The sequence below is a fragment of the Spinacia oleracea genome, chromosome 3, assembly GCF_020520425.1.
Source record: "Spinacia oleracea cultivar Varoflay chromosome 3, BTI_SOV_V1, whole genome shotgun sequence".
NCBI classification, from domain to species: domain Eukaryota; kingdom Viridiplantae; phylum Streptophyta; class Magnoliopsida; order Caryophyllales; family Amaranthaceae; genus Spinacia; species Spinacia oleracea.
The window spans coordinates 76,415,274-76,432,049 of NC_079489.1; the positions used below are offsets into that span (position 1 = coordinate 76,415,274).

The following is a 16,776-nucleotide window of genomic DNA, read 5'->3' on the forward strand; positions in this document are numbered from 1 at the left end:
AAAAATAGTTGTTCTTTTTATAATTTACCAGGAGAGAATATATTCTTTTCGTTTTTTTACCGTTTCACATTAGTGTTCTTTTCAGGTTTTGGTTAATGTTCTTTTCGTTTACTCTATCATGTTCTTTCTGATATTTTTCTTTTCTTTTGTTTTTTTGTTGCATTTTTCACATGATGTTCTTTTTAAAAAATAGTTGTTCCTTTTATAGTTTATCAGAAAAGAGAATATATTCTTTTCGTTTTTTACCTTTTCTTTGGTTTTTTAACATTAGTGTTCTTTTCAGGTTTTGGTTAATGTTCTTTTCGTTTACTCTATCATGTTCTTTCTGTTTAGTTTATATGTTCTTTTTCATTTTTTCGTTTTTTTGCTTTTTTGCGTTTTGTTTTAATGTTTTTTGAGTTTTATATTAGTGTTCTTTTATGATTTATTTTCTCCGTTATTTTCTCTCATTTTTTGCGTTTTTATTTTTGTTGCGTTTTATTGTTATTTATGTGCGTTTTTGGACAGGTGCGCCAAGAGCACCATGCACACCCCTGCACAAATCTGAGCATTGGTGAGTCCAGCCCAAAACAACAAAGGGCTGTTATGTAAATAAAATTTTGTGTAAATCTAATGGGACATACCTAAATTTTTTTTTTTTATTAACGGGACATACCTAGATAAACATTATCAGTGACACATAAGTCAGTTTTTTGGTTCAGTAAAAAACGCTGTAAGACACGACGGAGCACAACGTGAGCCAATTTATTACTTAGAACACAACTCAACACAAATCAAATTCGATGAACCGTCAAAAATCATTGCCATTTTTAGGGTAAGCCAATTTATTACTTCGTATTATTTTTAAAATTTATTTATATTAAGTGTTAATTTGTTATTCGTACTGTTATGTTTTTCTTTCAAAAGAACGGTTTGTTTCACTAGATGACTGAGTGCGGAGTATTTATTGTTAAGAGTGGGTTTCCGTCAAATTGCAAATGCGTTGAGTTGATTCTTTGCTGTTTTATTTCTAAAATCTTAAGCGTTTGATTAACTTTTTAGGGAAAATAAAAGCGAGTAAATGGGTTTGTTTTAATTGTTCATATATTGAGTTAGTAGTGTATTATGATGCAGAGAAAAACAAACAAATGGATTGGATTACTAGTCAGAACAACAAAATTGAACTCAAATAACATTTCACTGTCTGTTTTCTGTAAATGGGTTAGTTTTAGTTTGTCTACATTGCACATTAACCGACAACAAGTGTAATTATGGTTGAATACACGGTTTTGTTGTTCATGTGTGTGCGATTGATCAATATCGGATAAAAATAACCTAGACATTATCCCGAATGATAAGTAGTGGCAACTTTTTCCTTTAATGGTCCTTGAATATTCATAAAAAATGTTGATTAATTAGCTTGGCTGGTTGTGCAAGTTAGTAGTTTCTTTGAGGGACCTAGTTACTTTTATAATGGGCTGTTGAAAAGTATGCATAATTTGACAACTGTGTATACTGTGAGTCTGTGGCTACTGTTACATGTTCCTATTTATATAAAAGATAACTAATTTTTGGTTCACTCTTTTGATCAAATTTCTGGGGTTATACTACTTAAGCTTGTTGTGTAGTTTGTGAAAGTGGTCAGTTGGATTGCTGGATATGAAGAAACCTGCTATGAGTATTTCTGTTGTCCTTCTTGTATTAGCTGTTTTCTGCTCATTTGGGTCAATCTGTTGTATTAAGTACGATGTCGGTGCTGGTGTTGTTGATGGTAAACTGAATGTACATTTGGTTGCACATTCACATGATGACGTTGGATGGTTAAAGACAGTTGATCAGTACTATGTTGGATCAAATAATAGCATTCAGGTTAACTATGATTTAGTTTCCTTCTTTCCTGAGATCAGTGGGGGGCTTGTTTTGGCTGCTGGATTGTTGTTGCAAATTGCAATAGATTGACATTGTTTTTCCACTTTGTAGGGTGCTTGTGTTGAGAATGTCTTGGACTCGGTTGTGGAAGCATTGCGGCGTGGTCCTAATCGGAAGTTTGTTTTTGCTGAACAGGTTGGTGTACGTTTTGATCTGTGGATTTTGTGGAAGACTTGTAACTGGAATAATGTATCTATAATTGCTTGAATGTTTAATTATTGTCCTATAATTCCAACTGCTGTGCAATATACAGTTACAAACTGAAGGTGTTGAAAATTTCTGAGACTCCTGTATAAGCTTTGTATCTTTTACCTAGTTTATACAGAAAATTTTAGTTACTTTCTATTAAATGATCTAGCTGCCTGCCGTTCAATACGGGTGCATATGATAAACTAATGAGTAGTACTAACTTTGTAGTGTTACTTTGTTTTCTTTGTAAAATTGAAGATTACTCTATATTTTATATACATGATCAAGATCTCTAGAGAATTTTAACAGTACCTTTCTGGTAATTTTGAAGCGATGCGGGCAAAAGAGAAATTACATTAGTTTAGCTACCTCAGTGATAAAGCATGTGCTTCTAATTTGGATTGCTTCCATTTAACTGTTTGATAATTTTAGAGTAGTAATTAAAGTTAATATTAGCCAATCATTGGACCTAGATAAGGTATGGATGTAAGAGGAACTTGTCTATAGTAGCCTGACATGTTTAACAAACTGGGTTTCAATGCTGCCTCTTGAATGTTGTTCCTGCATATGGAGATGAGTCAGATGACAATGTTCGCTGCTAATATGTTTTATGCTATTATCGACTGACGTAGAGCCTTTGCTAGAAGTTAAGGGTATTCTTCATATGGAGAATCTCTGTGACAAAATGGAAACACTTCATATTTGTATCAGGCTTTCTTTCAGCGGTGGTGGGCGACCCAAGACAGGGAAATACAAGAGGAAGTAAGAAAGCTGGTGGATAGTGGACAGTTTGAATTCATGTAAGTGACAGCAGTGTGTTTTATGTTTTGTGATTTTGGTGCTAATAACACTATAATTTAGGTGTATCTCATTCTGTTATGTACAATGTAGTAATGGTGGTTGGGTGATGCATGATGAAGCAGCAACCCATTATATAGATATGATTGATCAAACCACGCTGGGTCACCATGCTATAAAGAAACAATTCAGCAGGATACCCCGTGTTGGATGGCAGATTGACCCTTTTGGACATTCTGCAGTACAGGCTTACCTTCTTGGAGCTGAGGTCCGGTTTAATCCTGTTTTTTCCCCGACAAATGATATTTCATTATCTGTATATTAATTGGATTAGTGCTTGACTATTAAATTGCATGGCATTTAGTCATTGAGTGAGATATTATGTTTATGTAGCTTGGGTTCGACTCAGTGCATTTTGCAAGAATTGATTATCAGGACAGGGCTATACGCAAAGATCATAAATCTCTTGAAACTATATGGCGTGGATCAAAGACATTTGGGAGCTCTTCTCAGGTTAACTTGTATTTATATCTGAAGCTCTACTCTTTTGTTACTTATATTTGACTTATTGTTTATTTCTTTTGCTTACTTGTATCTCCCAGATATTTTCAAATGCATTTCCTGTTCACTATAGTCCGCCAGATCAATTTCATTTTGAAGTGGAAGATCAGCGTCCCATACCTGTCCAGGTTTTTCCTTAACCACAGAGTGATAGCGTTTCTTTCTGCCTATTTCACCCAAAACCTTATTCGTTTCATGATACAATTGTAGGATAATCCCCTTTTATATGATTATAATGTTGTAGAACGCGTTGATGATTTTGTTCGTGCTTCCCTTAGTCAGGTAAAGTGTTCAAAGTTCAAACTGTTAACCTTTTCTTCTTTGATAATTTTGATTTCTAGAAGAAGTTGATTTCTGCAAGTTTGTCTATGTAACAGTTAAACTTGACAACCTGTTACCCTATAGGCTGAAGTGACTCAAACAAACCACATTATGTGGACAATGGGAGATGACTTTCAGTATCAGTATGCTGAGTCTTGGTTCAAGCAAATGGACAAATTAATCCATTACGTTAACAAGGTAGTGTTTCGATGGAGGTTACATGAGTCTAAAAGCAAACCAATGGTACCTTTAAATGCTTACTGGTTGGCTTGGTTGTGGTTTTGTACTCAATCTCTTAGAGATTTTTTTCTTCTTCTAAAATTTCGAGGCTGTGAAGACTTGAGTACTTACTGCATATTGTAGGATGGTAGAGTGAATGCTCTCTATTCGACTCCTTCTATCTACACGGATGCTAAATATGATGCAAACGAGTCTTGGCCACTAAAATCTCACGATTATTTTCCGTAAGTGATAGCTGACCTGCAATAATCTCTGTCTCCACCTGCGCCCCTCTGTCTCTCTCTTTCTCATAAACTCATGGTCAGACAAACATGCACACGCAGTTCAAATGCTTTGGATCTTTAATCTGCAGTAACATGAATTTTTCTTCAATAATGCTATTTCTGATTTCGTATTTGCTTACAGTTACGCGGATGGTGATAATGCTTACTGGACAGGATTTTTCACCAGCCGACCGTCCTTCAAGCGATATGTTAGGGAGCTAAGTGGATATTATCTGGTAGTTCTATTTTTTTTTTATTTCTTTATATATACAGATTTTTAGATTCATAATACAAGCGGTCTTGTCATTACCATTTTCTATTGAATTAATTTGCTTCATGAAACCTAGAGAAATGTGAACGATTCAACATATATGTCCTTGTTCCGTACTTGATTTCTTTAATTCTGTATTACACTTCTTTTTTTATGAACTTGACATGTGCCCCTGGGTGATTAGTTGAAATGTGCTTTTTATTGCGTGTTTGTAATAGGCAGCACGACAACTTGAATATCTTTCTGGAAGGAGAAGTGCTGGCCCAAACACTTATAGTTTAGGAGAAGCATTAGGAATTGCACAGCATCATGATGCCATCACTGGCACAGCTAAGCAACACACTACAAATGACTATATGAAACGCCTGGCAGCAGGGGCTTCTGAGGTCGGTAACTGACCAATATATATTTTTCTTTTGATTCTTGCTATTTCATTTTTACTTTTCTACTTATAAGAACATAAATTGGTCACCCTCTTATGTTAATTTCCTTATGTAACAAGATAAAATAACTTATTTTAGGCAGAAGCTGTTACAAATTCAGCTCTAGCTTGCCTACTGGATGGAAAATCACAAAGTCATTGCAATACATCCACATTTACTTTTGCTCAGGTAAGTTTGACTATTGCTTTCTGTTCAGGCTTTTCATGTACTTTCTCCCGGGCAGCAGGGAAATGTGGCTTTTCGAATTGTGGGATTGCCTTCCTTGTTTGTGTTTGATATCAAATTATTATAAAGAACTGAAATGCCATTATCAAACATGACAAATGTAGTCATTATTATCTCACATGCCGGTTATGCCAATTTGATTAATATTGTTCCCCTTTCTCCCTAATACTTCCACTGAAACCTCTCAACAGTGTCCACTTCTCAATATAAGCTACTGTCCATCAACTGAGCAAGAGATTACAAAGGGGAAAAGTTTGGTAATTCATCATTTATCTCCAATTCATGTCCTAAGAAGCTTCTTGTTAAAAAGATCTAATTTATGTCTATTTATTTCAGGTTGTGGTGGCATATAATCCTCTTGGTTGGAATCGAACTGATGTCATCAGGATCCCAGTGAGCACCCCTTTCCCTACTGATTATTTTAGTTGATTAATGGGCGGACATGAAGTGTTGTATACTCAGTTTACTGAACCAACTTATCCGGTGACCTTTACGTAGGCAATGGATGATTAATGACCATGATTTGACGGTAGATTATGAATGTGACTTTCACTTGCTCAGAATTGTTTTAGAAGCTGAGAGCAAGTTGCATGTATAATTTATTTTTCCTGATACATTTTATTGACCTGATATTGTTGATGCAAGGCACTAATAGGGACAAAGCTTCATAATGTTACTTGCTTAAACTGCACCTTGGTATTCAAAATGACCTTGCTTTTTAAAATATAAAATGTATCTTTTTCCAGGTTGATAATGCTAACCTTGTTGTCCAAGATTCTATGGGCAGTGTGGTTGAATCCCAGTATCTTGATATGGATAATGTGACCATGAACCTGAGAAACTTCTATACCAGGGCCTACCTGGGAGTATCATCAAAAAAGGTCCCCAAGTTCTGGCTTGCTTTTGGAGTGTCTTTGCCACCGTTGGGTTGGAATACGTATTTCATTTCTGAGAAAAACGGAAAAGGTAAATTCTTTTTGTCTTCTAAAATTGGGGAGCAGTTTCTTAGCTCACAATATTCTCTTTTTTTCTGTTTTTTTTTCTCCATCCCTATTTGTTTTGTATGCATCTTAGGAGGGATCAATAGAAGCAACGTATCTGTTGTGGAGGGAGTACAGAACCAGGTAGTTGATATTGGACCAGGAAATTTGAAGTTGTCATTTTCTTCATCTGGTCAACTACTAAAGATGTTCAACTCTGAAAGTGGGGTGAGATATCTGGAACTTCTAATCAGAAAGTTAGAATTATAGCAAATTTTAGTATGAATCACACAAATTGGTTGCTGAGTTGATTTCCTTAACCGTCAAGATCTTAAAGTTTAGGGAGTTATCATGAATTGAAATCCAACATAAATAGTACTAAAATTTACTAGTGAAAGAAATGTAACTGCTAACTAAGGCGGCATGCAAAACTTTAATTCTTCTGTAGTTTCTCACTGAAAATTACAATCTTAGTGATGTTATGAGGGTGTTATACGCTCATGATGATTTGCAAAATTGGAAATGAAATCCATATTTTACCTAATTTCTTTCATCTATTGTTTTTAGTTCAAACCACAAGTAATAAAAATTTGTGGAATGTCACAATTTTCCAGGTTGATGTACCAATACAGCAAAGATTTCTTTATTATACAAGTAGTTTGGGTGATGATGATAGTCAGGTATGCTTCTCATTTCTAAATTAAGTGATTAGAGCTACTCTTGTTTTGAAAGTAGTGATTAGAACTACCTTTACTGATGAGTACAATGTAAAATCTTATTGGCAGGCTTCTGGTGCATATATTTTTCGACCTTCCGGTGATCCATCTGTCATCCACAGCGCAGTATGCTCATTATTTATTTTCTTAGTTTCTTATAAACCAGCATTTTCATTGCTGCAAGCCTATAGCTGATTCAGTTGTAACTTTGTTATCTTCAAAGCTATGATCTGAGCTATTTCTGTGTAATATCATAGGCTTTTATATACAAGGCTTACAATATATCCACCTAAAGTATTTACTTCATAATATTTCCGAGTTCCAACTTTTTGGAGGACACAACAGCATTACATATGTGCATATATATAGGTTCCTATTATGTAGTATTACTGTTTAGATATCTTCTGAAGATGGGAGTAATGCCATTGTATAAAGGGTGTTTGATGTGGCAGTATATCCATCTATGATGTTTGTTGTTGATTGTCAAGTTTTTCTTATTCTTGCAAGTGTTGCCACAACCTTGTCTAAAAAAGATTCATTCACAGTTGGGAAATTTATAATCTTCTGTAGACTGGTATGGTGGATACTTTAAATTCGGAAATTGATTTTAATGTAACATGCTATAAGGCTGTCTAAATTTGTTTTGTATATTTATTGAAATTAAATATAGGATGACTGATTGACAGCTTATGTGCCTGACTCACTCTTCTTCGTTCTTTATAGGAGCCTATGGTGGTTGTTCGTGGAGTACTTATGGATGAAATTCACCAAAAGTTTGATTCGTGGATATACCAGGTTTTGATCCCCTTCGTGCTTTTTCTCATTTCGAGGAAGTAGAGATGATATGCAATAAAATACACATTTCTTTTTAAGCCCCTCATACCTCTTTAACACCAACGAATCATGCATGCTCAATGAATCCTGCATGATGAAAGAAATTCTTCAACACAAAGGACATTAATCGTATTTCACACTTTTGCAATCTTGAATTATCCATGTACAATTAGACTACCATTTAGAAGTTTGGTATGATATATTGCTCATATTTCCAGTTTAATATCTGATCCCAACTTTACGTCTTTCCTAGGTGACTCGACTATACAGGGACAAGGAACATGCTGAGGTAGAATTTACGGTAAGCTCTTTCCCCTTCACTGCCCCCTATCTCCTCCAAAGAGTAGAGGAGAAAGAAGTTTGTTTGGGAACTTGGATTAAATGAATTAAATTCAGCAGAAGTATAGGAAGTAAGTAAACTATTAACTCTGTAAATTTAAAACTGACATTAATTCCCAAACTTAGTGAAAGTCTGGTTCAGTTCACAATTTTCACATACTTGTAAATCAAATGAAATTTCTTTACATGTCTGTATTTGTGATTTCTGACAAGTTTTTTTTATTGAAGATTGGTCCTATCCCTGTTGACTTCGTTGGAAAAGAGGTGATCACACGGATGGAAACAAAATTGGCCACAAATAAAGAGTTCTACACTGACTCCAATGGAAGGGATTTTCTGAAACGGGCAAGTCTATTTTTGTCTGTCGCCTTCTTAATTCTTATATCCATGGCCTTTTCCCCCTTGGAGTGGAACCCCTTATCTCAATTTAATTTTCTGCTTTCCTTAACTGGTGGCAGTATTATCTTCAAATCTTTCTTGTCGAGAGTTACTATTAGGCAGCCTCTATATGTCTTCAAATCTTGGGTCTCTATTCTAAGGCAGAAAAGATTGACTTCAATGATGGTCCCTGTGGAAGCCATCATCTGTGCTGCTTTTCATTTTTTTTTGTACCTATGATAATCTTTCCTTGGTGTTAAAATGATTCTATAGTTCTTGTTGCATTTTTCTGCAGATCCGGAATTACAGGGAGGACTGGAACCTTACCGTCCACCAACCTGTGGCTGGAAATTATTATCCGGTAAAATGATTTCCCTTTTAAATTGAAATGAAGAATGAATTTTCTGGGTTTTGACATATTCGCCTGGTTGTTTGTACTTAATTAGGAAATATTTAGGGTTTTCCGTCTTTTCGTCTTCTGCAGTTGTGGTTCATATCTGTATTTGTTTTGTCCCTTGTTATATTAAGTGTGATACTATGCTGGACAATTTTGCGAATATGTTTTTATGAGATAAGTTCTTGCTCATTATGAAGACTCAATGCAGTATAACATGAACCAATGTTGAAATTTTCGGTCTGCTGTCATAAGTGGCTGGCCTTTCTGCTGTACCTCACTATGTTCCCTGTCCCAACATTAAGTCCAGAATGGATAAAACTCAGGCTAGTGTAAAATTTATGACTAAATTCTGATCTTATGGTTAATTTTTACGTTTCTCGCTCTCCATCCGCCTCCCTCTTCTCTTCTTTCTAATGGCAAGCTCTTTTTATAAAGGTCCTTCAAGCTGTTCAAGACTCTCTTCTGTACAGATCAAAGAAAATTCCATCAGTCATTTTGGTAGCTCTAGAACAGTGATCTGGTAATAGGTAGGATAGGTAGGAGGAAGGTCTTGTTCTTTTCAACTTGTAAGACCTTATTTTCAGGTCCTATAAGTCCAGATAAGTTAAATAAGGTCCTATAAGTTCCAATAAGTTCATATAGGTTCCTATAAGGTCCTATAAGTTTCAATAAGAAGTTCCTATATGTTCTAATAAGGTCGTTTAAGTTCTAATCAGGCGTATTAATTACAATAAGGTCTTAAATAAAATATGTGAGATTATGATTATTTGCGTTGTTATATTAAATAAATCATATTTATATTATATATATATATATATTAAAATAATTTGTGGTTACTAATTGACGATAATAATTATTAATGATAAGTAAGTATTAATATGTTATTATTAATTACTATCAATATAATTATATGGGAAAATTTAATAAACACTTTCAAAATTACGTGTACATCACAAATCAATGAACAAGTTTTTGGTAAGATGCAAATAATGATAATATTGTTTCTTTACAACAATGCATTAATTGAAACTAATAACTTCCAATAATCATAATATTACTTCTTTACATCAATGCAATAAGTGAAATACTCGTAGGGAGTACTACCTCCGTATTTTATTAGGAGTCACATGTTGACCGGCACGCGTATTAAGAAAGGAGAGTTGAATCTAATAAAATTAATAAAGCAAGTGGGGAGTACGTAATAAACAAATAGAAAAAAGATGATGAAAAAAGTATTTTAATCAAAGTAGAGAGGGAGTTTATTGTAGAGGTGGTCCCCAGAGGAAATTAGATTTATTAAATAATTAGAAGATGTGGTAGAAAAGTTACTAAAAATTGAAGTGTGACTCCTAAAATACGGTTGAAAATGGTAAGTGTGACTCCAAAAAAAAATATTGAGGGAGTATAAAAGAGTTGTTTTTCGTTCGTGATAAAGTTCCATTACGGAGTATAAAGAGGTTTGTTAAAGAGCTAATCACAAATATTTTTTTTACAAATTGGTTGAATTCGTACTTGGGTTTTATAAATTTTGGATAATTATTACAAAGTAATAATTTATATTATTAATAGTAACATAAAAACATAATTACTAATATAAGAACTAAATAATAATTGCTTTATTAATTTGTATTTATTAATATTTACAATCAACTATTATCAATATTCTAATGGTCAAAAGTTTAGTAGTAATCTAATAAACTTTAAATAAACTGTAATAAGGTTTAATAAGGTCTTATAAGTTAAATAAGGTCCTATACGTTCCTATAAGTTCAGATAAGTTCTGATAAGTTCAATTCAGATAAGTTTAGGCTCATAAGTTGAAGAGAACACACCCTAAGGAATGTATTCGGCAAAGAATCGATGGGTGGTGGTGTTGGTGGCATTGCATGGTGGTTGAGAGATTCTTGGTTCTCTATTTTCTGAGGAGAGTATATCGGAACAGACTAAAAAAGTTTGGTAGAGTTCTTTGGTGGGTGAAGGCCAGATCTAATTTAACAGGAAGCTACATGGAATTAGGAATCTTGTGAAGGGGAAAGAGGGCCTTGATCTTTCTTCTGGGGAGGTGGTAGGATCATGGGTGAGTTATGTAATGACTCTTGAAAGGGTGGAGGGTCGTAGTGGCATTTAATGACTAAATGGTGGTAAAAGAGTGGGGGTTGTTCTTGATCTGACGGATACGAGATGATATTTGATGCTCATGGTCATGAAGAATGGCCAAAAGAGGGGTTGTTTAGAGGGAAAATAACACTGATTGGGTGCTACATATGGGGCAAACCAAAGAATCCTTCAGGGTAGCTAGGGTATGAGATTACCCAGGTGCAGGTGGCGTATGGTGATGTTAGTGACTCTGTGTGTCATGTTGCTTGTGAGATGGTAGAGACGGCATGTTCTGTGGCATGCCAGTGTGGCAGAGCATGTGGAGGTGCATGAGCTGACCTGCATTCAATGCATTGTTTCTGAGGATGTAAGTAATGCAATTCAAGGGCTTTGAAAAGGTTTCCATCTAATTTTGTTAGTGTTCAAGAGTTTAAGGGTACTGGTTCTGTGTGTTAAGAGGGTAGTCTTATTGAATCTTGTTGGGGAATTGGACATGTTTCTCAATGAGGAATGGAAAGGCTTGATGTGAGACGGCTCTGAGACCTGAAAGGTGATCCACAGATCATCAGTACTGTTGGTATGATCTATAAGGATGTTTTGTTGGCTAGTGGCGAGTGTGAGGTTAGAAAGGACATCGTCCAGAATTTCATTTGAAGAGAAATGGGGATAATACTTTTATGGGAGCGGCTATTCATATTGTTAAAGAAATACGGAGTATTTTTGTTTGTATTGTTAAACATGACGTTGGATCTAATTTCAAATATGAAAGTCATGATTGTTCATTGTTCGAGTTCTTCGATGATAATGGTCCACTCTAAGAGATGCTTAGATAATCCCACGTTTCTTCTGTGGATTTGCAAATGTTTTGTGGTTAAATGATGATTATTCAGACCTTTTAGATGAAGCAGCTACTGCAAAGTATCGCCAACGACCTAAAAATGACACTATAATGGATCGAATGGGGTGTTTATTGTTCACTCCTCTGTAACTGTAGACTTTTGCTTAACGAGTAAGATATCAGCAGTGAATCCTGATTCTGGTTGTACTCTTCCATGATAGTAGTAAAATCTGAGAACCGACATGTGCTTGTGCATTCTTGTAAAAGCAGCTGCTGTTTTATGTCGGTTCTCCATGGGAAGGCAAGCTTATCACCAAAGTATGATATTTTTACTGATTCTAGGGTTAACTACTGTTGAGAGACTTGTAAACTGAAGTTACGATGCAATCCTGTCTACCATTCATCTACTTGATTAATATTGGTACGCAAGTCCTTTCTTGGTTATTCATGAATTACTATCTTAATTTTACTTGATGTTCTTTTCAGATTAATCTTGGGATATATGCTAATGACAGCCGCTATGAGTTCTCAGTTTTGGTTGATCGTGCCACTGGAGGATCCAGCATTGAAGATGGTCAAATTGAACTAATGCTCCATAGGTTTGGCATCTTTTGTCACTTATATTTTGTTTTCCTGAAGTTGAATTGAAACCATCACATAGGTACATCCTTGTCTAATATTGAGCTTTTTCCCTTCTTTACTGTAGCTTATTTGTTTTTGTGTATTAAGGCGTCTACTAGTGGATGATTCTAGAGGAGTAGGGGAGCCCCTTAATGAAGAAGTTTGTGTTGAAGACACATGCAACGGACTTACAGTATGACGCTTTGCAATATCAATTGTTTTCTCACTACTATTTCTGTTTACAAGATTGCTATGTAATAATCTTTCAAAGTGTTTTTGCCCCTGACTTGGATATATCCAATTTCTTCTTTAAAGATACGCCTTTTTGTCCATCTGTTTTCTCCTTGTATACTTGTAGCCATTTTTCATACACTTAAACTGTCTGTTTACCTAATTATGCCTGTACTGAAGCTGAAGCTGAACAGATACGAAGATGACTGTCACTGTTTCATGTTTTTACAATGTGCATATGTATATGACAACTGAATGTGTTACATTGGGATGCATCATTGAGATTTTCATTATTCTTGGCCAGATCCGAGGACACTATTATATGAACGTCCATAAGTTAGGAGCTGGCGCTCAGTGGCGCAGAACCACTGGTCAAGAAGTTTACTCTCCTCTACTTTTGGCTTTCACACATGAGGTATGGCCTAGATAACTAAAGTAAGTTTCTATATTACATGATTTAACATAGTCAATCAACGCGTACAGAATTCAGACAATTGGAAGGCTTCCCGATCAACAAAGGCAACCTCTATGGATTCAAACTACAGTTTACCTCTTAATGTTGCTTTGATAACTCTTCAGGTATTTATTATTTTCTTAACCATTCTGGCTAAGCAACATCTTCTCAAAAGCAGTTCCCGGGGCCTGGCCTCTTTGAAAGAATATTTGTGAGTTGAGTTTCATTCTTGCCTTTCGAGATTTGTCTGACTGTTAAATGCTCAACTTTCCAGGAACTGGATGACAAATATGTACTACTCCGTCTGGCACATCTCTATGAGGTGAAACTACTGTTTTCCTTTTCCTGTAATCCTTCAGTCGTTTGTAGCCTTTGCGCTCTGCTCTATCTTGCTACCATCTCCTGGATGTCTGTGAACGACATCAATACCCCACACTTGCGTACCTTCTGTGGAAGTTTTCTAGCAGGGAACGTATGCAGTAATTGCAACGATTTCCACACTTGCACACATAATAACCTTACTGCATACACTCTTGAGTCTTGAGTCTTGAGAAAACTATACACCTACAATCGACCTATTGCAAGATTTTGAATTTCTCTCGCACAAGATAAGAGAACGTAATACTAACTTAGCAATGTGGTGCACAGCACATCAATATTGCTTTTGGACTTGCCGTTTGAACTTTGAAGCAGCAATTATCCATTCCCATCATAAATCCCACTAATCTGGATAATCATAGTACAAACTAGGGCAAATATCTCTCTTAGTATTACAAATAAGACTGATATTCCATTGCAGTTGTAATAAACTAGAGTATTTGTTTGTGTTTCCATTCTTTTTACATGTGGTTTTATCATGCTTAGGCTGGTGAAGACAGTGACTACTCGAAAATGGCCACCGTTGAGCTTATAAAAATGTTCCCCGGAAAAAAGGTATGAATTGCTTGCTAGTAGAGTAATTGAAAGGATCACAAGGACATCATGATCTAAGATATCAATGATCATCCCTTGTCTTCATTCTCACTGAATTTTGTAAATCTATGACTCGCATTTTGCTGAACGTGAAATGTTTTCAGATAAAAGAGATAAAAGAGACGAGCTTATCAGCGAACCAGGAGAAGTCTGAGATGAAACAGCTGAAATGGAGAGTTGAAGGAGAAGACTCAGATAATGTGGAAGAGCACATCCCTCTTAGAGGGCGCCCTGTTGATCGTGCCACCCTTATTGTTGAGCTTGGTCCCATGGAAATCCGTACTCTTTTGTTGAAGTTCTAACTAATAACTCCTATTTACTTCAGTTTTACTCAACATTTTAGTTTTTATATCTTAATAAGTTGCTTATTAGGCCAAGTATAGTGTGTTTTACTTGGGTTTTGGACTTTTGGTCCTTGAGTTGCAAGCACCGACCATGTTTAATTGACAAGTACTGCTATTATTTTTTAATTACCAATATATCATCGTTAATTGAGAATTAATAATTACTACAGACATGGAAGTTTGCAGCAGTTGCTCTGGGCCTCTCTCTATTTCTTGTATTCGGTTCAGTCAATTAAATAGATTTGTTTTTAAATTAAATGTCATAATTATGGAAGGTTTTTCAATAGCTACAATAAAAATGTAGCCATTATAGTTGTTTTTAATCTCGACCGTCTAAATTTTGGAGACTAATCTTGTCCATCCGATTGTTCCATCCGATTGTTTGACTTTAACCTTTTGCAAAAGTTTAATTTCCTATTTTTTTTCTAAATCACAATTAAAGAAAAAAAACTGCATTTCTTATCCCGCTACTAATCAGCTGCCGCTCAAAAAATTGCAATCTCCATTAACGATCCTCAAGATCAAGAGCATGTTTGACAGTAGCGTTTGAGGTAGCGGGTAGCGTTTTGACCTAATTAAGACGCTACTTGTAAAATTTGTAACTGTTTGGCAAGGTAGTGGTTTAGGTAGCGGTTAACGGTAGAGGTAGTGTTTAGGTAGATTTTGTCAAACGTTAAAATTAGTAGCTTTTATGGTAGCATATAGCTTTTGACAAATTTATAATAAAGTTTTAAACAATATTCTACCTTTTATTTATTTTAGAATATCAACCGCCACTTTTACCGAACACACATATCAGTTAGCCGCTACTTTGACAGCTAACCGTTACCCGCTACCATTCACTGTTACCCGCTACTCAACCGCTACCCGCTACCGCTAATTTTGCCGAACAGGCCCAAACATTAAAAATAAAATTTATTTCAATGATGACACTTTAAATATTATCATATAATTATATGTTTTCTACCCAATATTAACAACATAAAGTTTAATAAGTTGAAGGAAAAAACTTGCGTCTATATATCCATCGTCACAATATTCTACAACTATGTTTATTTTCACTTCCACATTGATATTTTGATATTGGTTTTTAAATTTTTTTCATAAATATTCAAAATACGAAGTAGATCATTTTATAATCCAAAATTAAGATGAACAATCAATAGAAGCTAAGGTACGAAGGGGGGAACAAACGGCTTTTTTTTTTAAGAAAAGTAATTTCATTTTTAAAAATATTTTTATTATTAATTAAGTCAACCTAATGAGTGGTTCTGATCTAATATTAGAAATTTAACGGTTGTGATCAAAGATTTTCAATGGCTACCAAATTGTTGTAGCCATTGTAAAATTATCCCGTAATTATATATTCCCACCTTTTCGATATAATGGCACTTTGTATTTTTTGCACTACCATCGTTTGTGATTTTTTTATTTTTTTTTACTGGTGTTACCTTCCGGTTCACTCTTAGGGCTAATCAGAATTCGGGGCGAGTTTTAGATGGATAGGTTTCATCCCCCTCCAATTGTTGTTGCGGGGATCGAAAACGTTGTCCTCCCTACCAAGTTCAGCCCCAATCACCACTAAACCAACATACAATTGGTACCATCGCTTGTGATTCAACAGAGTTCCATGCTAGCATTGGCATGAGACCCTTTCGAGGCACTATGTGGAAGAAAGTGTAGGAGTCCATACAATATGCTGGAATGGTTTTAGTGTGAATATTGTCTTCGGAACTGAGTTAAATGAGGAAATAGGAAACCCATGTGAAATTTATTAAATATAGGATCTAAGCAGTCCAAGATAGGGAAAAGAGTTATGCAGACTTGAAAGACGTGATGATGAGTTTGCAATAGGTGATGAAGTGTTTTCAAGAGTTTTGGGCAGAAAGGGAAAATTGAGTGACAAGTACATTGGTCCATATGAAATCTTGCAAACATGTAGGAAAGGACGAAAGGTAGCCTATAAGTTAGCCTCGCTTATGGAATTTGAGAAAATGTGTAGTAATTTGTTTCACATCTATCTATATACTCCCTCCGTTCCTAAATAAGTGTCACATTTGGGCTCCGGCGCGGTAATTAATAAAATTGTAAAGTCTGTAAGAGTTAATGATTGAGAATGTTTTTTTTGGGTAAAGGATAAAGTAGATAATTGTTTAATTGAATAAAGTACAAATAAAAGTGGATGTGGGGATTGAAAAGTGGAAAAGGGTAGAATGTGTAAGTAAAAGTAATCATGATTTATAGAAAAGTGGGAAAAGTGTATGGAAAAGTGTGAAAAGTGTATGGAAAAGTGGGAAAAGTATATGTTCAAAAATAGAAATGTGACACTTATAAGGGAACGCCAAAAAAGGAAATG

The 16,776-nt window shown here is 35.2% G+C and overlaps 1 protein-coding gene across 6 annotated transcripts; it reads left to right on the top strand.

The window, feature by feature from the left end:
• The first annotated feature begins 669 nt into the window (after positions 1-669).
• On the top strand, positions 670-14,608 carry LOC110801202 (alpha-mannosidase). Of its 6 annotated transcripts, none has more exons than XM_056840504.1 (29): positions 670-814; positions 1,960-2,043; positions 2,809-2,897; positions 2,989-3,163; positions 3,289-3,408; positions 3,498-3,584; positions 3,667-3,738; positions 3,862-3,975; positions 4,141-4,241; positions 4,423-4,516; positions 4,770-4,937; positions 5,073-5,162; positions 5,411-5,476; positions 5,556-5,612; positions 5,966-6,185; positions 6,294-6,427; positions 6,814-6,879; positions 6,985-7,041; positions 7,639-7,710; positions 8,003-8,050; positions 8,317-8,433; positions 8,762-8,827; positions 12,285-12,397; positions 12,528-12,612; positions 12,955-13,065; positions 13,134-13,229; positions 13,379-13,426; positions 13,969-14,037; positions 14,181-14,608. In XM_056840504.1, the coding sequence occupies exons 4-29, from the start codon at positions 3,005-3,007 to the stop codon at positions 14,376-14,378; spliced, it is 2,628 nt and encodes an 875-aa protein (XP_056696482.1). In that variant the 5' UTR covers positions 670-814; positions 1,960-2,043; positions 2,809-2,897; positions 2,989-3,004; the 3' UTR covers positions 14,379-14,608. The 6 variants fall into 6 exon arrangements, 5 of the variants coding, with proteins under 5 accessions (XP_056696482.1, XP_021862222.1, XP_056696484.1 ...); XM_022006530.2 differs by lacking the exon at positions 670-814 and adding an exon at positions 1,137-1,848; XR_008930665.1 differs by lacking the exons at positions 670-814; positions 13,134-13,229; positions 13,379-13,426; positions 13,969-14,037; positions 14,181-14,608 and adding an exon at positions 1,464-1,848 and having other exon boundaries at positions 12,505-12,612; positions 12,955-12,971.
• The last annotated feature ends 2,168 nt before the right edge of the window (positions 14,609-16,776 follow it).

Bases quoted from the DNA above. Each gene is read 5' to 3' on its own strand.
- LOC110801202 (XM_022006530.2), top strand. From the start codon at position 1,639: ATGAAGAAACCTGCTATGAGTATTTCTGTTGTCCTTCTTGTATTAGCT. The intron at 3,739-3,861 runs GTAAAGTGTTCA...GTTACCCTATAG, and splicing joins TTCGTGCTTCCCTTAGTCAG to GCTGAAGTGACTCAAACAAA. The intron at 6,880-6,984 runs GTATGCTTCTCA...TCTTATTGGCAG, and splicing joins TGGGTGATGATGATAGTCAG to GCTTCTGGTGCATATATTTT.